Consider the following 19,881-nt stretch of genomic DNA (forward strand, 5'->3'; position numbering starts at 1 on the left):
ATCTTTTATCTGCCTGCATGATCTCCGACTAGGTTACTTCTTTTTTGTTTGAATTCTTATGGGAAATAGTAGCTCAGTAACGGATGTTGTGATAACCTACCTATCGAAGGGTATCTAGCAAGGGAATTGAACTACCTAATCATGACAGAAGAATAAAGAAAAACAAAACCAAGGAAATGAGCTCACGAAAGTTCTTTTTTCCTCATAGCCTAGTCAGAAAGAAGACTTGCTCTATCGGCCAATGTTCGCCAATTAATCTGTCCTTTTCTGGGCCATCATGCCATCCTCTATCTTGGAAAAAGACGGCAATAGGCAAAGAGACTGACACAGGATACCTCATAATATTAAAGATCGGTTGTCGACACAGAATACCTCACAATGTTAAAAATCCGTTGTTTTTACCTCGCTACACATGCGGTTGATACAGGGAACCTCACTTTTATTAAAGATCTGTACGGTTGGATCATGCAGTCGACACAGGACACCACGTAATATCAAAGATCGGTTGGCCGGCCTACACATGCGGTCGAGGGAAATCCCGAGAATCTCAATGTCTCCCGAGCGAAACAAAACTTTGAAAAAACGCGCTGAATCTTATGAAAAATTCCATAGTTTTCGCAATGTTACAAGCTCATGGACAAACAATTCCATTGTTAGATAAATCGCAAAAATAATCCTAGCTGGTGGTCTGAATTTAGCTTGCCTGACTATAAGGCCTAATTTAGAATCGTGTACCATGTGACCTCGTTCCCAGGCCGCAGTCCCTTGCAAGCTGCAGTTAAACCCTTATAGGGCAAGAATCCGAAGCAATAAAGCAACCCCCCTATTGGCGGCATTGTTGTTGGTATATAAGTCCCTCGCCTCGAACAAGAAGGTGGCTTTTTCGAAAGCCCAGCGCCAAGCGAAAGATAGGGAGCAGCGCTTTAGCGCTGAAAATGGCAACTTCAAACGTGGTGGTAAGTTGACCGGTGACATTTCACGTGTCTTTGGCAAAAAAATGTGGGAAATCGGTGTAATGAGCCATTTTCTTCCAGCCAAAGCTGTACCGTGGGGTGATCGAAGATGTGATAAAAAACGTGCGAGAAAGCTTCTTAAATGAAGGCGTAGATGAGCAAGTTCTTCAAGAACTCAAACAGGTAAGAGTGTTAGTAATGAAATAAGCTAACAAACTGGGAGCAATCTTTTGTCTGTTTCTTGTTTTAGCGTTCGTGAATGCAAAAATGTAAGCTTAAGCTTATTCATGGCAGCCTTGGTAAGGTCTTGGCAAAGTGGCGCAGTGCGGAAAAACCAGAGTTTGTTGAAGTGTTTGAGATTGTAGCTTTTGTCTAAAACGGGTCTTTTGATAGCTAGAGATTAAGGGCATCGCAAAAAGTTTGAAAGCATTGCCAGAATGTACTTTCTGTCTGGCCTATGTTCTTTTATTTAAAAGCTGATCAAGTGTTCCTTTGTTCAATCGAATCCCTTTAGAAATTAATAAAGTGTAAAAAGTTGTGTGCGTCTGAGTGGAAAATACGTCGAGGAAAACATTGTTAAACTTAAAGAAAAGAAGTACTTAACTAGTATCTTGAATGGCGACGAAGGCAACACTACAATTCGTCCTGTTTCGAAATGCGTGATAAGTTTCGGGTAAACTACCGTGGATTATGAAAACCGACAAAGGAAAGCCGAGTAGACATGCGTTCCAGGAGTGCTGGGGCGAATCAATGAAATAAGGAGGGAGGGGTGAGAGAGTACCTGAAATGCTCTCAATATAGCAGTTATAATTCATTATGTTCTCTTTGTCAGTTGTTTGTGTTAATTATCCCATGCAGATCTGGGAGAGTAAACTCCTTCAATCCCGAGCTGTAGACGGGATGCCTGCAGAGGGACAACAAGCTACTCGTCAGCAATATGTGTACCCACACATTCCACCACAACAACCAACTATGCAGAGAGAATCACACCAAGGTTGGTTGTTAATGATGTAATTGTACAGTATTTGTTTAGTTTTTCTTTGTTAAATTTTAATTTGTACTTTTGTTCCATGTTCACATTGGAATGAGAATCTTAGCTCTTTAGTGCAACATGATTAAAATAAAATTATTCTGCTGTATACTTTTGTACTTAACAAGAATAAACTACATATAGCTTCAAGCTGATGCCATACTAAACTGTTTTTGCTGTCAATTTCAGACTCTTTGAGATGAAAATGGTGAATTCCTTTGTTACTTTATATAATATAAAAGAACTTACAGCTATTTTCATTGTTGTGGTAGAGTTGGGTTTTTGATACATGATTTTCCAGCTTGCCATCAATATTACAGTACCTCTAGGTTTTAGACTAGAAATTGAAAATTGAGCATCCTGTAGGTATAGACACTCTAACCTTGTGCCTGGCTGTGGCAGAAGCAGCAGTAGTAGTGTTGTTGTGTGTGTAGCATTTAAACCAGTTGTTTGTTTCTCCAGTTAGTATTGCTCCAGCTGTGAGAGTTCCAGAAGCTGTGACACCACAGCAAGCTGCCAGTGGACAGACAGCCATAATGTACCCATCAGCTCACGCTCATGCGCTTGGGCAAATGGTAGGAATCATTAGGATAATTATTATCAATAATTATTAATAATTAATTAAATGGTAGAAATCATTAGGATAATTATTATCAAGTGCTGTCACTTGTGTGAGGGGTTTGAGTCCCTGACAGGGCAGAGAAATTTTCTTTGGTTTTCTGTTTTTCTGAAATTGAATGTATGAATATTCATACATTTGAACTGCAGAAGAAAGAATGAATAAGTGAATAATCATTGCAGTTATTTTATGCAACTTAAGCAGTTGCAAAAAGAAAGCATGAAAAAATTCAGGCTTTAACAGGTAATATACCAGGTAATACACTGGCAGTCCAAGCTCACTATTCGATAACATGAACACAAAATTGATGTATAGACTTTGTATTTTGTTGAGGGAAGAGTTGTATTAAAATGCTTGTGGAGAATCAGCAAATTCATGAATCCCTGCTGATTGAACCAGCAGCAATTTTGCGTGAAATGGAAGGAGAAAATACAATGGAAAAAATAATTCAGGGTGTTCCCAGCTCCTTCGCATATCTTTTTTGGCAGTCCGAAGTCGTTTGGCTGTTAAAATCCTTGTGCCATGGGTGCCAGATGGTTTGACACTCAAAGATAATGATTAAATAAGTGTCGTCTTCTTCTTAAAATTGGTCACCATTCAATAAGGTGTGTGTGTGTGAGTTACGCAGTGGGGAGGTGTACACTGTATGCTCTTGAAGCTGGAAGTCTGGGGTATTTAATCCACCTTAACACCAAATGGAGATACTTTTTTTTTGCCTTCCAAAGCCAACCACTCCAAAGGCTCCAAACAATTTTTAAAATTAAACTTAATAATACAAAACTTATGAAATGTCTCAAAAGGTAGGAGACAATGACCCTGAACTATTCAGTAAGCTCAATCTTGCTGAGGGGAAAGAATAAAAAAATCTTAGTTGTAGAATGTGGCATGAATGAGGCCGCTTAGTAAGCCTTTATTGTGAAAATTTGGCATGGTAAAGAGGTACATATAACCAAGATGGAAAAAGAAACGCCAAGAGAGTGTAAAGAAAGAGAAAAGGGTGAGGAAATAATCATCGAATAACTTGGCTACAAACGAATGCTTAGAAATTAAGCAAAAGCAGTTACTTCCAATATTGTCAATGTACAGACTGCAGCAGCTTCAGCAGCGACAATGGCAATTCCTGGAAACTTAACACAAATTCAGCAAGGGACTACATCTCATGGTGAGTTTATTCACTGTTTAGAGTTTTAATTTCCACTTTGTTTCCCGTTGGTAGCAACAATGTTCTTGCTTGGACAATTTGCATTGCCAGTAAATTGATATAAGCTCACACAGTGGAAGCTGAAGATTCAGTAGTCTCCTACGCAGCCGTTCTTAGTGTCGTCACGCAACACTCCTCCCCACAAACGGCTGCTGTAAACCGAACCACATTCCTTTCCCGATAATTCACCAATCAGGTTCAAGCTTCCATTTTCTGGAAGCCCTTCGCGCCAAGTTTTCAGCTCCGTGTCTCTTCCAATCACAGCCTAGTTTATACTGATAAAGCAAACTAAATGGTGTGTTAAAAAGTGTTGACGGGCCAATGCGACTCCTGCAGTTCGCAAATAGATTTGTAATAAAGCCTTCAACGGTACCTTAGCTCTCCTTGATCATGAAGGGAAAAACTCAAATATACTGAATGGAGGTTTCCTTAATGATCATTCTGAGCCGTTAGGAGAAGTTTTTCATATGTCATTGGGTGTCCTAGAGTCTGTGGCATGTGTTTAAGTTTACCGGCTCGGATCAACTGCAAGATATCACACAGCACTAAATAAATGCTATCTATGAAGACATGGGATCCGTGGATTTTGTAACTCGTGATTTCATGCTTTTCTGCAATGAGATTGCAGGATGTTTGTTTATCACGTATATGAGAGTAACAGATCCACGTCTTTACAAAGTTCATCAATGTTGTCTCTTGCTTTCAAGAGCTTTGGCCTCTTGCAGTTGTTTTCGGCTCAGTCGCTTCGTGATTGAAAGACAAGTATTATGTTCTTAGAGCTGACTTGTGTCTCCATTGTGAATTTGTGAGTGGTTCGTTGGTTAGACTGCAAACACAAAGGGAAAGGAACGTTGTTCGGTTTACAGCAGCCGTTTATGGGGAGAAGCGTTGCGTGACGCGTGATGACACTAAGAACAGCTGCGTAGGAGACTAAAGGTTCAGGGACTTTTTGATGAAATATCTGTCCCACTTCAACTTTAGAGCTCTTGCAATGTTACAAACATTTAATCTGCCTCTAGACATTACAAGGTGTTTATATAAGGATTGTGTGGTTTTCTTGTGAATTTCTAGTAACTTGAAGTGAAAATTAATTTTACGTAAACTGGTGACATAAAAATGTTCAGGTGCAATTCATTTTACTTAACTTATTGAATTTGTGTCAAACAGCTTATCCCACCGTCAGGACAATACAAACAACACAACAACTGGGCAACCTTCAGCAACAAATTCTCAATCCTTCGCAGCTTGGCACAACTCAGTACCAAAGCATCCGCACAATGCAACATCAACCAACAGCTGCTGGAAACACGCAGGTAATCCGCAGCACTCAACCATCAGCAGTTGGAGCTAGTCAGCCTAGAGTTATTCAAATGACACAGTTACAGCCAGGTGAAAAACAGGTTAGTATGCACATTGTTGGCATAAATTTCTTTCTACAAATTTTGCGGATAATTTGTTAAAACTTGTAGGTGAGCTATTTTCATTTGAAATCTACGAAGCAGAGACAAGAACATCTAAAAAATGGTTTGGTATTTGTGCTGTCTATGCAGCTATTTTGTTGATTTAATGTGTCTTGTAGCAAGAGTTGTACTTTCCTGTGCCCTTCGTTCACTAAAGAGGGGGAAGGATAAGGAATGGGTACAGTATGTAAAAATCTCGCTCAAACACAAATCAGCAAAATGTTCCCAGAGCCAGCAACTACTTCACCTTGGAAGGACAGCATGACATTTTTATTGTTGGATTTACTTTATTTCTATATCCTTCAATCAATACATGTATTTATATAAACCCCATACAAATCCTTATATTTTTGTTATTTCAGCCGTCAGGGGTTCATGTCATTCAAGTGGACGGAGCTAATGATAGCGACAGTGAAGATGATGATGATGAGGATGATGATGATGACGATGATACAAGTAAAGACAAATCAAAGGAAGATGGATTAGAAGAACCAAGTGTAGAGGTAAGTTATCATGAAACTTGGGAATATTTAGCATAAGTTTATTAGTTATACATTCTTTTGAAATCATCTTTCCCAATTTTGTCCCTGCCCCTATCCCTAAGAAGAAAGTTTGAGGATTTTTGCAAGATGGCTGTGTCATGTGCATTTGATCATATTTACATGTATTTTGCGCAGTATAAATATTAAATTATAACTTGTTATTGTTTCCAAGAAAAATTCATACCGGTAATTGTGTTTGACGTATGATAACGCCAACCTAATGTGGTTGCTCATGTTGCAATTCCTGTGTCTGTGTCTAGCTAGCCAGGGAAATTTGAGCTTTGTTGGTCGTAGGCTGCCAAATGCACCCCGCACCTCTTCTCCCCCCCCCCCCCCCCCCCTTTTTCAGGAGCTGGGCTTACAGTCTCGTTTTCATGTACGATGTGAGTAAAGGTTTTCTGACAACTTTAGGGAAAAAGGAAAGTGTTGGACTGTGTGTACTTGGATTCCTTTTTAATAAAATTCTTACCTTTTCAAAGTCTAGAATGTTGTGGTCAACTATTTGGCTTTCGTAAAGAACAGACATGCTGTCATACTGATTCAGATGAACTAAACCCGATAGAGTTTGTATAAAGCTGCCATTACAGCCAACTTAGCTTTAGGCACCTCATTGGCTATCTGTCATCTCATATTCGATGCGCATTTATGGAATAATAGTTAATTGTTATTTGGTAAATAGGATGAGGATCCTCTCAATACAGATGATGATGTTTCTGAGGATGACCCAACTGATCTTTTTGATACAGAGAATGTTGTTGTGTGCCAGTTTGATAAGGTAAATTATCATGTTGGCTCTTACTTACTGATTCCTTTCTTGTATACGTAGAGTGATGTACATCTGAATGTCATCTGTGTAGCTACGGATAAAATTTTAATTTTATTATCTTGGTCCCGCTCCATACATTTTCCTTAAAATTAACCCGCTTAATAAGTACACTCTGTAATATGGACACTTTTTCTGGTCCCAACGTTGTCCGTGATAACAGGGTTTGACTGTATGCCTGTCTCACTGACTGAAAAAAGACAGCTATCAACTTCATTCTTGTAAGCTGGTCTTAGCTAAGAGTTGTGTTCTTAAACAAGACACTTTACTTCACACCTCTTTCCAACTAGGGGACGGGCCGCTGTCGCAATCGTTGCCAGTCACCTCCGGCGAGGTCAAGACTGGTGGCAGAAACGATTGGCTTCCATTGGTCACAGTCTGACATGAATCTTGGAAGCCTGGCCTTCATTGATGATGTAGTGCGTATTTTGAGACAGCTAAGCTGTGCATATTGTACTGTTACCCTAGCGCCAGAGGTCCGTTTGCCAGAAATTAAGAGTGAAGTTTAACCGTGTTTATGGCCGCGGCTTTGTCTGTGATATGCGTGTATCACTAGGAGAATATAAACCTCTGGCGGCCTGGGCAGCGCGCTGGTGGGGCTGGGCACCCATAAGCATAGTTGTGGTTGGTGATGATAGCGGTAGATGGTAGCCGTGTGTACAGGGATTAAGATTCTGTTGCTTGTATACAAGAGACCAATTGGCTTAGCCCCTTGCAACATATTCGCTCTTCTCAATAAACGAACTTGTGTCCGCTCGCGCCGATCTTATTCTCAGGAACTTTTAACTTTACCTGAGCAAGAACTAAACTTATAGTGATAGGGGTTTCAGTTCTGTGGCTGGCCCGAAACTATGGAATGAAGTTCCAAAAGATTTAAATCTCTCAAGTGTCAACTCCTTCAAGAATAAACTAAAGACGTATTTATCTCAACAAGCTTATTTGTTCTCTTTAACGTAATAACATTAAGTGCGTTTGTTTTAAGTTTTGTATATCGTATCAGTATTATTGTTTCTACACTTTCTCTACAGCAGTTACCAATAACACGCGACATGGGTTACTTATTTTTGATTTTTTATAAATGGTTTTGAAGCCGTTGCAAACAAGTAGTGGGCAAACTATTCATCTATAAATTATTGTTATTTCCTTCTACTTATTTGTTTGTCTTCTTTAGATTGCTCGCAGCAGAAACAAATGGAAGTTTCATTTGAAAGATGGAATCATGAACCTTCGAGGAAGAGATTATGTGTTCCAAAAGGCCAATGGTGAAGCTGAGTGGTAGCACAAAACCAGAGGACATTAAATATTGAAAAAGAAAAAGAAGAAGATCATAAATGTAAAAATACTAAGAAAGGCGGATGATTCAAAAGTGAACATACAAAAGCATGTATTGCTTATACTAAAGTGTTCATTTCTACAATTGACACACAAGAGAATGTTCCCATTAGACTAAATGTAAACGTTATAAATTATGTCCACGTAGTCAACATTGTTATTCTCCGGCGTATTGAAGAAGAAAACGCGACATAATTACATACGCCTTCCATACTCACTGTAGACAAAAATATTGTCTTGAAAACCTACAGTACCTCTCTCACCAATTATCTTCCAGCTCTGAAATGCTTGGCGTCGGGGAAAACGTTATGATATGAAATAAAACTTCCTGAAATAAAGTAGGACACTTACTGTTTGGAAAGTTTAAGAACTTTTTAGTCACGCGTTGGGATGATCCACCCTTTTTTGACTTGTCAAAGAAGGCACATCAAAGTACCATCCCCAGATGGGCGAATTAAATCGATTAGTCATTACCAGCACCAACCGGCTGCTTTGATTTAATTAATGTTTCTTTATTTTTGGTCACGTAATCTTTAGAAGAAAGATTGTGAGACAAACAAAAATCGGTTTGAGTTTAGTTACTAGGTGTGCAAGCCTTGGTACTGAAAATACCATGAATAGCGAAAACGATTACATAGAGAATCGAAATTTGCATTCCAGGCTGGGCGTAAAATGTAAGCGAAGAAAACGCGCATCTACAAATCCTAACGCAATTCATGGAACGGAAAATAGTAATAACATTGTTTAAAGTACAGTTGTAATTGACCAATAAAATTGAAAGCCTCAAGTAGACACACAACGTAAAATGTAGTATTGTTTTAAAATTGCATTTGGTCAGCCCGCAGGCGTACATTGGGCACCAGACCCAAACTTCAACTCACTTGCACAAAATAAGTGAATTGTTTCCCCATTTACTGAAAGTCGGGGTTTGCATGAGATGTTCAATCAGCAAAATATAACAACACTGTTTTTAACTGAAAGCTATTCTTTATTGTGTCAGAAAATTTCGAAACTATGTACAATCATGTATTCTGAAGCGTACGATTGATACCAATAATTTTAATCAAGAATTCTCAAACGCAACTGACAACAGAAATCACGCACCGTAGCGGGTTTTGACATGGCTAAACCTTTACGTTGAACAGTAAGGTTTGCCTGAAATTATGACACACTTCAAAGCCGTTTGAGCCGCACGCCTTGAAACACCTCACTTTCAGCGAACACCGGCCCGCTACAGGCGTATGTTCAGTTGCCTTTCAGCACGAGAATCAGCCTTTCATCATTAACCTATTTAGAGATCGTCTCGTAAAGCCTTGCATTACAAAGGAACGTTTCTGAATAACTGTCGTGAGTAAAGTCGTGATTTAGGAAATTCACTATTTGCACAGACCCCTCTTTAATGGCACAGATTTTCGTTTCCAACTAATCTCGTACCCAGATCTTCCACGATCAGGCAGACGTTTTCACATTTCCAAACCATCAGTGAGGTCTGGGTACGAGATAAGTTTCCTACCAATCGGAAACGAAGATGGTGGCCAGCATTTTCAATTCCTCTCCAGCGCACTTAATTGGCAAAGGAAGAAGAGAGACACTCAGATGTACAGAGGTTAGTGTTGTTTGTCTTCCAACCGCTATGGACTAGTTGTTTTCCAGCTGAAATTTCTGGAGTGTCTATGCAAGCGAACAATCTTGCTGTGTCAAACGTTATTTTCGCGTTTGCTTTGGTTTTGCTTTACTACACGCTGTGATTGGTTAACAACAATCGCGTTAACCAATAAGAAAACAGACCAGTGTTTTCCTGGAAATGACAGCCACTCCGCGACTGTTTTCCTGACAACCATAACCAATCTCCAATGGATTCAAATCACTTTTCCCGCACTTCAAGCTGATTTTACGAGCGCGAATTTTCGTCTTTACTATCACGACTGTTATAAGAAAACAAAATTATAAAAATGCAATTAATTCAAAGTGGACGCACTTGTCTCTAAAATTAAAGTAAGAATTACAATTTTTTGGATCATATTTTTGTTTTAAATGCATGCAACTTCCATTTCTCTCAACTGAGAGATTCGTCCAAATAACACAGCAAAAAATTCCTAAATGAAACAGATATACCGCGACTATGATATCGATGTGTTTTAACAAACCGTAAAAACCGTAGCGTGAGCTCAAGGCTTCAGAGAAAAAAAAAAGGGTTTCTCGATAATTCTCTTTCCCGAACCTTCACTTTTTTCTTTCGTTTATTCCCCAAAGCCCTGTAGTCATTAAGTTAGGTTACTATGTTACTCTATCGATACAATTTGGAATCATAACCAAAACTTCTACGCTTGTTGATTCATGCAATATGGGCCAATTCCAGGCTTTCTATCCATGCAAGATTCGCATTCCAATTTTGGATCCTGCACCGGTCTTGAAAAAAAACATTGCAACGGCTTATAAAGGTGTTGCCGAGGCATGCAAATTTGAAAGGATGAGATCCCAAGTCGACCGGTGCGACCAAGACTGAATTACACAACAACTAAATAGTTTACACCGTATATCAAAGGTGGCCTACATGACGCAAACAACAACAACAACAACAACAACAAACAAACAAACAAAAAACAGAAAGAATGGACCGTAACCCTAAAAAGCTCTAAAACACTAAAGCTGTGTGATACACAGATCCAATGAAAGATTCTGAAGCGCTGCGTGCTATCTGCACACAATGCTCACTTACTAAAACAAAATAATGCAAAATACAAAACGTTTGATGTTAAAATACGAAAATCTATACATCTATCAGTGAGGTATTTAACAAAAAAAGTAAGCAACTACGTTTAAAATAAAAGTATTGTCTGCTAAATCTAGAAATAAGCAAAAATCTTGTACAGCACGAAGAACTCTTCAGTGCAACGCGTTCTAATATCGTAGCCATCCCACAAACGTTTGCACTTTTGAATTTCATTGGTGAAATTCGCGCCAAAATCGAGTCAACTGGGGTGGGAGGGGGAGGTAAAGTCAGTGAACGACTTGGTGGTATTCCCGAGTGGGAGGAGGAGATGCTCAAATGGGTGGCCACGATAAGCAATTCTGTTCTTCAAAAAAAACAAAAAAAACAAACAAAAAAAGATTCGCTGAGAAGTAATCAACAACTTTCCGTCGATAGTCTGATTCTTGCAATGAAACATGTTATTTTAATTTTGCTTCCCTGCGACATGTAAATCATAAAGAAATAAATCCAGGCTGCTAAAACAGTCCGTATCTTTTTAAGTCGGTCCGTCGTACAAACATAAGCGTTCTTCATACGAAACATCTGGTGCGACAAGGAAATTGAGATAGGTGCTGGGAAGAAACCCCCTGTGAAGATAGCACATGAGAATTCCCGCTTTCGGCCGCGTTTCGCGAGTTCACGCTTCACGAAAAGGACTGTTTTGCAGTCTATTAAATGTATGTAAAATCCTCAAGATCGAACCTCTCGCTAACTCAAGCCAAAGTACCTTTCTTTGAGATACAACCGGACTAATGTGATGTTTGTGAGTGAGGGCTCGAAACGCTACTCTAACCAAAACACATATAGGGACGAGAACACTGAAAAAGCTATCACCGAATATATCTTTAGCTTCTTAATCAAATGAAAGCAAAGGCAAGGTTTACGCGGGTCTTATTTGCCTATGAATTAAAAAAAGCCTTTGCACCGGGCTTCGCAATGAACAAGAGGCTAAGGACAAATCGGAAATAACCTTCTATCAATAGAAGACTGTGTTATGCGATTCCTCTTATTTATTAAAATCAGCTTATTGCGACTTTCTTGCGCAGAAGCTCAAAGATTAAGGAAAACCGCTGTGCAGCGTGACTGCTGGCGCAAAAACCGAAAAGATAAGTTCACTTGTGACTGCACTTCCTTGACCAGCGGATTTCCTCCTATACCTAAAAACGTTACGTGAGCCAATACGAAGAAAACTCTATTTTAACTAAAATGAATTACCCTTGAGTCACGCATATACTCGCTATCAAGCCCCTCCTCAGCAGTCACTCTCTCCCGGTTCGTCATCAAGCTCCTTCTCTGGTGGTGGACTGGGTCTGGCAAAAATGCTGGATATATCCGGATATTCCTGTACCTCTGCGCGTGTCTTGTACAAGGGATTAAAGAACCCGGATGCCTCTACAACTTGCGGTTCATTACTGACTGGTTTCTTGGGCGTGTCGTAAGTGGGCGTTCCTGTCTTCTGAGTGGCAACTTTCTCCGGTTTGAACGGCACAGCGTAGAGAGCGTTTCCGTCTTCGTTTGTTTCAGTTGACTTCCTTTGCTGGAGAAAAATTAAAGAAGGAAAATGAAAACAAATCGTCCACCTTTTACTCTACGGAATACGAACTACAGTAAACTTAATGGGAATGCATGAAATAATGATAAAATTTACGTGGATTGCAGATGAGTGAAAGACTACCAGATATGCACAAAATAACTCGAAAAGAAAATCCTTTGGAATAGGAGGGAGTTACGGGAGGTTGGATACATTAAACTGCTCCAACACTTTTAGAAGTCCACTATGACTTGTACAGTAATTTGCCATACTTGGAGGGACGCTCCCTTCAAATGTCCAATACTTTCGTCTCATTTTAATTTGTTACGTTTGAACACTCAACACTGGACAATTGCAATAAGTCGTGCTATCAGATGGTTATATTATTGATTTTTTGGCATATGATATTATTTGAATATAGGGCCTCCGTTGAAAACAGTAATTTCATTGTAAATTAGTTGAAGGTGCTACCCTATTCAAATAAAGATATCATGCCATGTCATGTCCCGACAATCAGGCTCGACTAGTGTAACATTCAATTAAATATTTTGACTCAGAGAGCTTGCGAACATGCTAAAAATCAGCACTAATTTTTTACCTCTCTATAAGATGTAAACATGGGATTGGCGAAGCCCACAGCCTTAAGTTCCTCTTCCTCCTTTCTTTGTTCCAGTTTGTCCGGTTTGAAGCTGGTGTACATTGGATTCTCAAAGCCAGTCGTGGATTCAGATCTTTGCACCCTCTTACGCTCATTAGGTTCCTGGTAGATCGGATTGTCATGCATGGTGACATCTCTGTTGGCTTCCTCTTCTGTCGTTCCGTAAATCGGGTTGAAAGCTCCCATGGGCTGCTCCGCCTCTTGTTTAGCCATTTGATGTCTGTACATGATATCTGTGTACGTTTCGTCGTCATTTTCTCTGTACCGCTCTTGTTTTATGAACCTGCGTTGTTTTTCGCTTAGTCTGTTCCTCCGGCAAAGCAGGAGTCCCAAGAGGACGACAATCAACAGAAGCCCCCCGGTACCAGCGATGACGTAATACGTAAGCATGCTCGTCGAATGACGCTGGTTCTTCAGTGGCATGTCGTTAGCTTCCACAGGAACACAGTTTGAAATGCCCAAAAATTCTATTCTGTGCGCGGTGGACTTACAAAGCCTGTAATTAAAATCACCAGGTGACCCACTTGTGATGTATTTGTTATTAACACACGTGTTATTAATACTGCACAAAACAGCCTTTACTGGAACACCCACAAGTTTAGTGTCCGACTTCACGATGACAACAAACTCTACAACTGAGGGATTGTCTTCTGACGTGCTTCTCTTAGCTTTGGCTGTGTGTGTCAGACTTGGACTAATGATAAACACGTCCTCCACATTAACCCAGCTTGAATCGTACTCATCTTTTGTTACCTCGGTCATCGGAAACGTAAGTCCTTCTATGATCTGCTCAAGTTGATACTGCCACTGCGGACTTGACGCATCCTCACCTTCAGGAAAATATAACACTACCACAGCGTCTGATGATATACATTGAATTGCATTATACTTGTCGACGTTTGGTGGGACGCAAATTTCTGTCTTTTCGCATGATTCCTCTTTACACTCACCGGGCTTTCTCTGACAGACAGTTCCTTCGAAGCCTGCCGAGCAGTTACAAGTGAAGCTGCCTACTCCATCCACGCAGGCCCCTTCCACGCACGGCTCACTCGCACAATCGTCTATATTCGTTTCACAGTGTACGCCAGTGTATCCAACCGCGCAAAAACAGCTGTATCCATTTCTGAAAGGCGTACAAGTAGCACTGTGGTTGCATGGATTCGACAAACAGAGATCAATGAGTGTGCAGTCCGTTCCATTGTGGTATCCACTGGGACACGTGCAGTTATAGTAGTTTACATAATCATGACAAGTGCCACCGAAACTGCACGGATTCGGTTGACAATCATCTACATCAGAACAGTTAAAGCCATCCCCCGTGTATCCTTCATTGCACATGCACGTGTAATTATACCAGTCAACGCGGCTGCACGTGGCGTCCACGTGGCACGCAGCTGATGGACAAGGATCAATTTTGGTCACATGAACTTCAACTGTACCGTTGAACGATTGCGGAGGAATGCCATTGTCTTCGGCTTCTATCAGAATCTTATATCCTCGAATGATGTAATCATCATAACTAAGATGCGACTTCACGGTCAAATACGGCAAGTCTTTCTTTCCACCAGTGACAACCGAAGAATTAGCCGTACATTTATCTTCGATAGCAAACGTGTCCTGGTAATTCAGTAGAGTGTAATCCACTCTTTGTGTTCGCTCGGGGTTTCTGGATGTGACCTGCGCGATGCAGTAGCCGACAGACACGTTTTCTGGGATTGTCACGTTTCCTGGAATTAGTCTGATGTCATCTGGTGACTCGTTGACGTCAATCACGCTAATAGTGACGTCACTGATGACGCTGAGTGGAGGTCCTATGAATTTCGCGGGCACATCTGTAGCACTGATGGTGACCTTGAGCACGGCTGGGGGATGAAGATTCTCGTAGTTCAGGAAAGATGGATCTTTGACAATGAGGGAGTTATCACTGTTGTTAACCTGGAGAGAAGAAAATGCAGTTTAGCTGAGGCATGAAACAGCTGGATTGCCCTGAAAGGGAGATCAACTTTCATAGAAAAAAAATAGTTACGAGACGCGAATGAAGGTGTCATCATAAACAATATAAATAAATCGCAATGTTTACGGAAAACACATATCATCGCTGAGAAGATTCCAAGTAGGTCGTCTATATCGAACTTTAATTGGAACTTCTAAATAAATTTTAGTTTTTGACGAGGGAAAAAAGACGAGAATTAGTGAACCTACGAATAATGCCAACTCCATCGAGAATCGAACCCAGGCCCCTCTAATGGCATCTACAAGTGGATTGCACAAGCTGTGTTTACACAGAAGCTATTTGATGAACCTCAAAAAGCTATGCTTTTCGGACACTATGGAATTCGAATACAAAGATAGCACAATTAAATAAATAAATAAACAAACAAACAAACAAGCAAAGATTTTCCGCTTTGTACTAATTGACCTTATCTGGAACGACTCCAGCACCTTTTTTCAGTTAAGAGTTAAGAACTTGAGAGTTCTCAAGTAGGTGAACTTCAAAGTCAACATACCAGATTTATCCGTTAATGCAGCTTATGTCAATGTGTTTTTTTTATGCAAAAGTGAGCTCTTTCGGTGGCCTATTTTATCACTATTGAGGTGAAATTCACATTTTACATCCTAACAATGACGTCGAAAACGAACAAAAGATAGCCATAATTGCTTTCAGACAACAAAAGGAAAATACAGTATTTTGGTTAGTTCAACATATTTTCTTAACCTTGCTCTTACAAAACTGCGTCTATCAAGGCAAACAATTCTCACCTGGAAAACTGAAGAGTAATTTCCGATGACAGTGAACACGTGACTTTGTCCTATATCCGGGTCTTTGCAAGTGAGAGGACCAATGACATAGCCCATCTGAACGTTCTCTTCCACGTCGGAGCTGTTCAAACGAATGTCGAACGGAGCTTCGTTAACATCAGAGAGTTGAACGCTGAAATTCCTTTTAACTGAGTACGGAGGATTCCCGTTGTCTTGGCATTCAACTGCAACTGTTTGGTGCAAAAGTAATAAATGAGATACGAAATAAACCATGCCACGAAAGAAGGAAGCAAGCAAGCAGGAAGGGAAGGAAGGAAGGAAGGAAGGAAGGAAGGAAGGAAGGAAGGAAGAAAGGAAGGAAGGAAGGAAGGAAGGAAGGAAGGAAATAGGAGAAAATAGGAAGGAAGGAACGTAAAAAATGAAAAGGAAAGCCGAAGTGAAAAGAAAACAGGAAAGAGGGAGGGACGAAAGAAAATGAAATTAATCGGAGTAAATGAAATGAAGACATATTTATTAGGTCACAGTCGCCTTCCACCATAGGGTCCTACCCCCACACCACGAAAAAACATCCAGAAGTCGCCTTCACCAAACTCAACTATGTGTCTTTAATTTCTGTGAATACGAGGCTGAGAAAGAGCGGCTACCAATTCTCAGAATATAATCAAGACAAATAAAGGGAATAAAGTAAAGGGAATTGCTATCCCCATCTACCTTGAATTGGAGCGTCCAAAAGGCTTTCATAATCCAGGTTAGCGCCTTGCTTGACGCGAATCTCTGAGGACGACTTAGACAACGGGCTAACATAAAAGTAATCTCCTCCTCCCAGGAGTATACAACTGTGTTGCTGTCCCACGTCTTCATCAACAACACTTGTGTTGACTAACGAGGTTCCACCCGGGCTGTTCTCGGGTAACACGATCGTGTACGAGACGTTGTCGGGTGTCGAGTGAGACGAGTTCAAGATTATTTCCGACGGCGGGTCGTTGCAGTCCAGAACAGAAATACTCAGGAGTCCCTACAATTGAGAATGAAGAATTTAACCTTCCCCAAAGTACGAAATCTTGTACTTTCGGCTTCCTTTTATTCAGTCCATTTTGCTTTCAGGAACATATTCTCATTGTAAAAACGGACTGTGTTAGCCTATGGGCTGCAGGAACACACGAAAACCGTCTGTGTTACGACAAGCAATCCCTAATATATCGAATATTGCACGACATCGATCAGGTTCTAAAGCAACTTGAATGAATATGTTTATTCTTTTACCCCTAATGTTTGTGTCCTATGAGCCTCGCTATCAGGATGATCTTGGACATTTCGAAATGAGGAAAAACAAATGTTTGAACAAACCTGTACTGAGAGGGGAGGGGAGCCATTATCAGTAGCACTGACGTTAATGTTGATGACTGGTGTAGCTTCGTAATCCAGTGAAACGTTATTCAGCAACAAGCTGCTTCCACTGGCAAAAAACAAATCTAAAAGAAATTGAAAAACAAAGATCATTATTATTTTAACTCACTCATTTCATATCTGCCGATTTCAGAAGCATTGAGTGTTGGGGCTTCGTATGTTTTGAAATAGCCTTCAGTCTGTAACTATAACTACTAATACTGGAAACAAGCGCGTGTTTAACTCAAACTTACCTCTGCCAACAGTTACACTGAAGAAATGAGTTTGATTGGCATCTTGATCTTGAGCCCGCAAGGTGCCCACAACTGTTCCTGCGGTAGCATTCTCATAGATTCCCCCGGATGTAAGACTTATTACAGTGGGTGGGTCATTCGTGTCAATCACCTGAAAACAAATAAACGTAACTGTAATTGACATTAAGAAAAACTGAGGCTGCTTATGAAATATGCAACTGAATTAAAAGCGTCTGAGATACTGTTCACATTCTCACAAATAATTCATGAAGAAAAAAAACAAAACAAAACAAAAACAAAGGGAATCACTACCGTGGCGGAGGACATGTGATTTTAACTACCATAAAGTTTGGTACACTTTTGCGTTGAATTATAAACGGTTTGAGAACCTGTTGTTCTCTCATCACTCTGCAGTGAAACGAGAACAAATCATTTGAACAAAAAGATCATGTGTGTAATTCGTCCTTACCTGGATAGTGAAGGAGAGACTGGTATTGAGAGGCGGGTTACCGCTGTCCGTTGCAACCACTGTCACTTTGTACGAGCTTTGAACCTCGAAATCAAGCGTCCTTGTTGTCACCAGTCTTTTTCTTCTCAACTCAAAGGCGTTGGGCCCTGGTGACTGGTCTTTAATAGCCAGAGAGACATTGGCTTGTCCTGAAAACTGTACGTTTAAATGGAAAAAGCAAAAATTGAGATCAAAGCAGGTCAGAAAGTGACCAGATGTTCACGCAAATACTAATGCAAATCTACTAGAAATGAGAACTTGAAAACATGGAAAAACGGCTGATTATACCTCGCCGTACTAATGTCAAAAGCTTTTCAAACGCATTTTTATTCACTGCAATGCAATTGGAAAACAACTGCTCTTTTCTTACCGGGAAGTCTGGATCACGAACACTGAGCATGCTCACTAATACACCAGGGGGTTCGTTTTCGTTCACAGTCTGGGACGAGATTGACAGATTGTATGGAGCCTCGTTTACGTCAAGGACATTAATGACGAACAGTGACGACACAGACAGTGGACTGGGTAAGAGCTCGGAACAGTTGACCTGACAAAGGAAATAAAGAGATAGATGTATAAATATTAGATGTTTTGGAGCTTGTGCTATTACAAAATAATTTTAGGACATGTGCTGTCAGTTTTGACAACGCGGCAGGGCGAGTCAAAATATACAAACAACCAGTAAAACAGTGACGCTACACACCAAAACGTCTAATGAGAGATTTGTTATACAAACGAATTTTCTATGTCTTCTATTAAACGTATCAAAGAAATCTGATGAGCGTCTGTGCGGTTTGGTACATACTTTGGCTAAAGCCTTTTAAAAATCATGGCGACTTCATTGATACTAAAATAAAATCAATGTACGTTGGGCTGAGAAGTGATTTACAGGAATTATAAAAATTTTTCACCATTGCAAGCCGCTAACGGTATAAATACAAACAATTATTTAGCCTTTGTTTGACAAGAGTCACAGATCAAACAAACTCTGTGTCCTTACATCTTGTATTACATAAAACTGGAACTGCAAGTGTTCTATGGAAAGAGAAAAACTGGAAGAGCCAAAACAAATTCCTTGGAGCAGGATGTGAACGAAAATAGCCACTTGTATAACTACAAAGTCTTTACTTGAAACATGGTCACGGAGTACTCTCCCCACACCACTCCCCACTGTTTCATACCTCCGCCCTAGATGAAATGCTTGAACCTTTATCCTGAAAACTCCTTTATCGTCCAATAAAATGGAGTGGCTTATTTTGCTCAGTAAAAACTATAATTAAAATGTGACATTAATCTGGAAAATCGTGGTTAACTTACATTCACTGTGTACATGTCAACTTGTTCGTAATCTAAGGTGTTGTCAGAAACTACCAGAGTTACATGGTTAACAACCTGAAAATACAATGAAATTGTTAACATCACACTATTCAGGACAGTGTAATCCGTCAAATATACGGTCACGGACCAGTACGCCTTATTTCTCCCAAAAATCTTTATTCTCTCTTGTTTCAAGTGCTAATAAGCACTGAAACAAAGGTGCGCTTTGTCACTTCCTCAGAATCACTGAAAAGTATCGTTCAAAATTTCAAGAAAGCAGCAAATTTTGGTGAAAGATGTATCTTTGAGATGGCAAAACCTTTAAGTAATGCAATGTTCATATTTTCATTTCACTCTGTACGCACAATATGTATCCAACAATGAAAACATCTCAGCGAAGCACTTACTTTAAATGGCCCACCTCCCAGCACAACACAGTGGAACTTTTGTAAGGGAAGATGAAGGTTGTCAGGATCGTACACTGTCAAGTTACCAACAACTGTTCCAACGGGACTGTTCTCGGGAATCTGAAACATTTTAAACAAGGCTGTTTAAAACAAAAGCTGTTTAGGTGCAAACTGTTGTAGAACCTTCAAGAAAATCTCTCGAATTTGACCTTAATATGAGGCAAATATGTTCTCCATGTGAGCCATTTTTGCGTTTCCCGGATGAGAAAATGAGCGTGGCAAAAATGGTTTCCGATGGCGGGTTAATATCGCAGCCTTAGTTTTGAGTGTTCTAGCTTCAGAGAAAAC

General features: G+C 40.1%; 2 protein-coding genes across 9 annotated transcripts in view; one reads left to right on the forward strand and one right to left on the reverse strand.

Annotated features, from left to right (window-relative positions):
* The first annotated feature begins 798 nt into the window (after positions 1-798).
* On the forward strand, positions 799-10,536 carry LOC146468286 (transcription initiation factor IIA subunit 1-like). Its single transcript, XM_085125022.1, has 9 exons — positions 799-956; positions 1,035-1,136; positions 1,812-1,947; positions 2,446-2,558; positions 3,689-3,764; positions 4,971-5,203; positions 5,626-5,766; positions 6,485-6,580; positions 7,800-10,536. The coding sequence occupies exons 1-9, from the start codon at positions 936-938 to the stop codon at positions 7,905-7,907; spliced, it is 1,026 nt and encodes a 341-aa protein (XP_084981148.1). The 5' UTR covers positions 799-935; the 3' UTR covers positions 7,908-10,536.
* Positions 10,537-11,182: 646 nt separating this feature from the next.
* The window catches only part of LOC146468287 (protocadherin Fat 4-like), a 74,519-nt gene continuing 65,820 nt past the window's right edge, over positions 11,183-19,881 (reverse strand). For all 8 annotated transcript variants that reach the window (XM_085125018.1, XM_085125017.1, XM_085125019.1 and 5 more), the window contains exons 24-33: positions 19,534-19,653; positions 19,127-19,201; positions 18,180-18,356; positions 17,771-17,965; positions 17,302-17,452; positions 17,009-17,133; positions 16,373-16,676; positions 15,662-15,891; positions 12,842-14,836; positions 11,183-12,249 (exon numbers count right to left, since the gene is read on the reverse strand). In XM_085125018.1, the coding sequence (XP_084981144.1) occupies positions 11,965-12,249; positions 12,842-14,836; positions 15,662-15,891; positions 16,373-16,676; positions 17,009-17,133; positions 17,302-17,452; positions 17,771-17,965; positions 18,180-18,356; positions 19,127-19,201; positions 19,534-19,653 (3,657 nt within the window). In that variant the 3' untranslated portion in view covers positions 11,183-11,964. The remainder of the gene's footprint in view (positions 12,250-12,841; positions 14,837-15,661; positions 15,892-16,372; positions 16,677-17,008; positions 17,134-17,301; positions 17,453-17,770; positions 17,966-18,179; positions 18,357-19,126; positions 19,202-19,533; positions 19,654-19,881) is intronic.

This window comes from Pavona decussata, unplaced genomic scaffold (genome assembly GCF_977016875.1).
Source record: "Pavona decussata unplaced genomic scaffold, jaPavDecu1.1 SCAFFOLD_133, whole genome shotgun sequence".
Classification (NCBI taxonomy): Eukaryota; Metazoa; Cnidaria; class Anthozoa; order Scleractinia; family Agariciidae; genus Pavona; species Pavona decussata.